The 6,000-nt window shown below is 59.7% G+C and overlaps 1 protein-coding gene across 1 annotated transcript in view; it reads right to left on the reverse strand.

Annotated features, from left to right (window-relative positions):
* LOC134984188 (zinc finger protein 585A-like) overlaps positions 1–5,215 on the reverse strand; it is a 199,702-nt gene extending 194,487 nt beyond the window's left edge. The window contains exon 1 of the mRNA XM_063949815.1: positions 4,981–5,215. Coding sequence (XP_063805885.1) covers positions 4,981–5,067 — 87 coding nt within the window. The 5' untranslated portion in view covers positions 5,068–5,215. The remainder of the gene's footprint in view (positions 1–4,980) is intronic.
* Between the last annotated feature and the right edge of the window lie 785 nt (positions 5,216–6,000).

A 6,000-nucleotide genomic window follows, 5' to 3' on the forward strand; every position in this document is an offset into this window, starting at 1 on the left:
CATTGCCTAGTCCATAACACCCGTCTGGCGGCAATGGACATAGCGCTTATTTTTGATGCCAGCCGGCAAATATCCCTCTGTGCATCACGCATGTATAAGACCGCGTCTTTTATATGGTCAATAGTTAGCAAAATATTGTCCCTATCCATGGTATCAATGTTTTCCGACAGGGAATCTGACCACGCAGCAGCAGCACTGCACATCCAAGTTGATGCAATAGCGGGTCTCAATATAATGCCCGTGTGTGTGTATATAGCTTTTAGGGTACTTTCCTGCTTTCTATCAGCAGGTTCTTTTAGGGCGGCCGTATCCGGAGACGGTAGTGCCACCTTCTTTGATAAGCGTGTCAGCGCTTTATCTACCCTAGGGGGTGTTTCCCAGCGTGACCTATCCTCTAACGGGAAAGGGTACGCTGCCAATAATCGTTTTGAAATTATCAATTTCTTATCGGGGGAAGTCCACGCTTCCTCACACACCTCATTTAATTCCTCAGATGCAGGAAAAACTACTGGTAGTTTTTTCTCACCAAACATAATACCCTTTTTTGTGGTACCTGGGGTATCATCAGAAATGTGTAATACATTTTTCATAGCCTCAATCATATAACGGGTGGATCCATTGGAGGGTACACTCGTCTCATCATCGTCGACACTGGAGTCGGTATCCGTGTCGACATCTGTATCTGTCATCTGAGGTAGCGGGCGTTTTACAGCCCCTGATGACATTTGAGACGCTTGGACAGGCACAAGCTGAGTAGCCGGCTGTCCTATGTCGTCAAACCTTTTATGTAAGGAGCCGACACTGTCACGTAATTCCTTCCATAAGTCCATCCACACTGGTGTCGACCCCGCAGGGGGTGACATCACATTCACAGGCATTTGCTCCGCCTCCACATCATTATCCTCATCATACATGTCGACACAGCAGTACCGACACACAGCAGACACACAGGGAATGCTCTTACAGAGGACAGGACCCCACAAAGCCCTTTGGGGAGACAGAGGGAGAGTATGCCAGCACACACCAGGGCGCTATATAACACAGGGATATCACTATACAGAGTGTTTTCCCCTATAGCTGCCTATATATATATATATATATATATATATATATATATATACTGCGCCTAAATTGTGCCCCCCCTCTCTTTTTTACCCTCTCTGTAGTGCAGGACTGCAGGGGAGAGCCAGGGAGCTTCCTTCCAGCGGAACTGTGAGGGAATAATGGCGCCAGTGTGCTGAGGGAGTTGGCTCCGCCCCTTTTTTGGCGGGCTTTCTCCCGCTATTTTATTGTTTCTGGCAGGGGTTAATATACACCTATATAGCCTCTGGGGCTATATATGGTGCCAGTTTGCCAGCCAAGGTGTATATTATTGCTGCTCAGGGCGCCCCCCCCCAGCGCCCTGCACCCATCAGTGACCGCAGTGTGTGGTGTGCATGAGGAGCAATGGCGCACAGCTGCAGTGCTGTGCGCTACCTTGGAGAAGACAGAAGTCTTCAGCCGCCGATTTTCCGGACCACCTTCTTGTTTCTGGCTCTGTAAAGGGGACGGCGGCGCGGCTCCGGGAACGGACGACGAGGTCGGGTCCTGTGTTCGATCCCTCTGGAGCTAATGGTGTCCAGTAGCCTAAGAAGCCCAAGCTACCACCAGTTAGGTAGGTTCGCTTCTTCTCCCCTTAGTCCCTCGTTGCAGTGAGCCTGTTGCCAGCAGATCTCACTGAAAATAAAAAACCTAAACTATACTTTCTTCTAGGAGCTCAGGAGAGCCCCTAGTGTGCAACCAGCTCAGCCGGGCACAGAAATCTAACTGAGGCTTGGAGGAGGGGCATAGAGGGAGGAGCCAGTGCACACCAGGTAGTCCTAAAGCTTTCTTTAGATGTGCCCAGTCTCCTGCGGAGCTGTCTATTCCCCATGGTCCTTACGGAGTCCCCAGCATCCACTAGGACGTCAGAGAAAGTGGGAATGGCCACAGGTAAAAGGGGCGTGGTCACAGGTAAAGGGGGCGTGGTCACACCCCTTTTCCTATACTTTCAATGGAAGTTTGGAGAGCCATGGTACTGGCCACCATGGGCTGAGGCACCAGTACGTTTCTTTTATTCGTGAAGTGAGGTGAGCAGAATACAGGGGATGGGAGGAGAGGAGGGGTATGGGAGGCAGGCAGGGGGCAGCAGGGAAGGAGGGGTATGGGAGGCAGGCAGGGGAGAGGGGTATGGGAGGCAGGCAGGGGGCAGCAGTGTAGGGGGGTATGGGAGGCAGGCAGGGAGCAGCAGTGTAGGGGGGTATGTGAGGCAGGCAGGGGGCAGCAGGGATATGGGAGGCAGGCAGGGGGCAGCAGGGAAGGAGGGATATGGGAGGCAGGCAGGGGGCAGCAGGGAAGGAGGGGTATGGGAGGCAGGCAGGGGGCAGCAGTGAAGGGGGGTATGGGAGGCAGGCAGGGGGCAGCAGGGAAGGGGGGCTATGGGAGGCAGGCAGGGGGACAGCAGGGGAGAGGGGTATAGGAGACAGGCAGGGGGCAGCAGGGAAGGAGGGGTATGGGAGGCAGGCAGGGAGCAGCAGGGAAGGAGGAGTATGGGAGGCAGGCAGGGGGCAGCAGGGAAGGAGGGGTATGGGAGGCAGGCAGGGGAGAGGGGTATGGGAGGCAGGCAGGGGGCAGCAGTGTAGGGGGTATGGGAGGCAGGCAGGGAGCAGAAGTGTAGGGGGGTATGTGAGGCAGGCAGGGGGCAGCAGGGAAGGAGGGGTATGGGAGGGAGGCAGGGGGCAGCAGTGAAGGGGGGTATGGGAGGCAGGCAGGGGGCAGCAGGGAAGGGGGGCTATGGGAGGCAGGCAGGGGGACAGCAGGGGAGAGGGGTATAGGAGGCAGGCAGGGGGCAGCAGGGAAGGAGGGGTATGGGAGGCAGGCAGGGGGCAGCAGGGAAGGAGGGGTATGGGAGGCAGGCAGGGGGCAGCAGTGTAGGGGGGTATGGGAGGCAGGCAGGGGGCAGCAGTGTAGGGGGTGTGGGAGGCAGGCAGGGGGCAGCAGGGAAGGAGGGGTATGGGAGGCAGGCAGGGGGTAGCTGTGTAGGGGGGTATTGGAGGCAGGCAGGGGGCAGCAGTGTAGGGGGGTATGGTAGGCAGGGGGCAGCAGGGAAGGAGGGGTATGGGAAGGCAGGGGGCAGCAGTGTAGGTGGGTATGGGAGGCAGGCAGGGAGCAGCAGGGAAGGAGGGTTATGGGAGGCAGGCAGGGGGCAGCAGGGAAGGGGGGTATGGGAGGCAGGCTGGGAGCAGCAGTGTAGGGGGGTATGGGAGGCAGGCAGGGGGCAGCAGGGAAGGAGAGGTATGGGAGGCAGGCAGGAGGCAGCAGTGTAGGGGGGTATGGGAGGCAGGCAGGGGGCAGCAGGGAAGGAGGGGTATGGGAGGCAGGCAGGTGGCAGCAGAGTAGGAGGGTATAGGAGGCAGGCAGGGAGCAGCAGGGAAGGAGGGTTATGGGAGGCAGGCAGGGGGCAGCAGGGAAGGGGGGTATGGGAGGCAGGCTGGGAGCAGCAGTGTTGGGGGGTATGGGAGGCAGGCAGGGGGCAGCAGGGAAGGAGGGGTATGGGAGGCAGGCAGGGGGCAGCAGGGGAGAGGGGTATGGGAGGCAGGCAGGGGGCAGCAGTGTAGGGAGGTATGGGAGGCAGGCAGGGGGCAGCAGTGAAGGGGGGTATGGGAGGCAGGCAGGGGGCAGCAGGGAAGGAGGGGTATGGGAGGCAGACAGGGGGCAGCAGTGTAGGGGGGTATTGGAGGCAGGCAGGGGGCAGCAGTGTAGGGGGGTATGGGAGGCAGGCAGGGGGCAGCAGGGAAGGAGGGGTATGGGAGGAAGGCAGGGGGCAGCAGTGTAGGGGGGTATGGGAGGCAGGCAGGGAGCAGCAGGGAAGGAGGGTTATGGGAGGCAGGCAGGGGGCAGCAGGGAAGGGGGGTATGGGAGGCAGGCTGGGAGCAGCAGTGTAGGGGGGTATGGGAGGCAGGCAGGGGGCAACAGGGAAGGAGGGGTATGGGAGGCAGGCAGGGGGCAGCAGGGGAGAGGGGTATGGGAGGCAGGCTGGGAGCAGCAGTGTAGGGGGGTATGGGAGGCAGGCAGGGGGCAGCAGGGAAGGAGGGGTATGGGAGGCAGGCAGGGGGCAGCAGGGAAGGAGGGGTATGGGAGGCAGGCAGGGGGCAGCAGGGAAGGGGGGTATGGGAGGCAGGCTGGGAGCAGCAGTGTAGGGGGGTATGGGAGGCAGGCAGGGGGCTGCAGGGAAGGAGGGGTATGGGAGGAAGGCAGGGGCCAGCAGTGTAGGGGGGTATGGGAGGCAGGCAGGGGGCAGCAGGGAAGGAGGGGTATGGGAGGCAGGCAGGTGGCAGCAGAGTAGGAGGGTATAGGAGGCAGGCAGGGAGCAGCAGGGAAGGAGGGTTATGGGAGGCAGGCAGGGGGCAGCAGGGAAGGGGGGTATGGGAGGCAGGCTGGGAGCAGCAGTGTTGGGGGGTATGGGAGGCAGGCAGGGGGCAGCAGGGAAGGAGGGGTATGGGAGGCAGGCAGGGGCAGCAGGGAAGGGGGGTATGGGAGGCAGGCTGGGAGCAGCAGTGTAGGGGGGTATGGGAGGCAGGCAGGGGGCAACAGGGAAGGAGAGGTATGGGAGGCAGGCAGGGGGCAACAGGGTAGAGGGGTATGGGAGGCAGGCAGGGTGCAGCAGGGAAGGAGGGGTATGGGAGGCAGGCTGGGAGCAGCAGTGTAGGGGGGTATGGGAGGCAGGCAGGGGGCAACAGGGAAGGAGAGGTATGGGAGGCAGGCAGGGGGCAACAGGGTAGAGGGGTATGGGAGGCAGGCAGGGTGCAGCAGGGAAGGAGGGGTATGGGAGGCAGGCAGGGGGCAGCAGTGTAGGGGGGTATGGGAGGCAGCAGGGGAGGGGGGTATGGGAGACAGGCAGGGGGCAGCAGATGGGGGGACTATGGGTGACTGGCAGGGGGTAGCAGGTGAGGGGGGCATTACCTGGAGCAGGAGGCGGCGGCAGATGAAAACGGGGGCGGAGCTGTACCGGAAGTGGGCGGGGCAGTATTTCCGGGACACAGTCTGCATAGCGCATGGGATTATGGGTAGGGACAGCCGCAGTAACTCAGCAACCACGGACCCACTCTCTCGCCAAAGGCCGTAGATTCCTATCACTCATCATTTATCCCCGCCCCTTCTACCGTTCATAGGCCGAAGCTCCCGTCACTCAGACCCGGCTACTTTTCTTTCCATAGGCCACAGCCCCGCCCACTATGCCGCCCATAGGCAGCAATAACCCGTCACTCAGCCAGCCCCGCCCCAGTCTCCCGCCACTAGTCGAACGTACCCGTCACCCATTCTCAGTCTCCCGCACATAGCTCGCTGCCCCGCCCACTCTCCCTCCCATAGGCCGCATCACAGTCCCCGCCCTCCTCTGCCTCCCGCCCTGCGGTCACTGTATACATCATTATCTGCCGCTCACACAGACTAAGCCAAGATGGCGGCGCACATAGGGAGCCAGCAACATGGCGCCTACCCCCTCCTGATGCTGTCCTGTGTGTATGATGTGTACAGATCCCCTGTCTGTGTGGAGTGTGTATGTGCTCCCCAGGTGGGGACCCTGACAGCGCACATGTTACACTTACCTCCTGCTTTTACTCAGGTGTACAAACTACTGGCTGTAAAGGATCCAATGGTGGAAATAAGTACATTGTGATACTGAGGAGGAGGACTGGAGTAATATAACCAGAATTGTACACAAGTGAGGTACATGAGGCACCATGCAGCGTGAGATGCCTCATACATCTAGCCTCAATATGTCATGCTGCGCGAGATGCCTCATACATCCAGCCTCAATACACCATGCAGCGTGAGATGCCTCATACATCTAGCCTCAATATGTCATGCTGCGCGAGATGCCTCATACATCCAGCCAGGGCCATTTCTAGACAATTTGGCTCCCAGTGCGAGATTTCAAAATGCGCCCCCCCCCCCCCCCCCCCATTGCTATAAAAAAAAAAT

This window comes from Pseudophryne corroboree (assembly GCF_028390025.1).
Source record: "Pseudophryne corroboree isolate aPseCor3 chromosome 3 unlocalized genomic scaffold, aPseCor3.hap2 SUPER_3_unloc_4, whole genome shotgun sequence".
In the NCBI taxonomy this organism is placed as follows: domain Eukaryota; kingdom Metazoa; phylum Chordata; class Amphibia; order Anura; family Myobatrachidae; genus Pseudophryne; species Pseudophryne corroboree.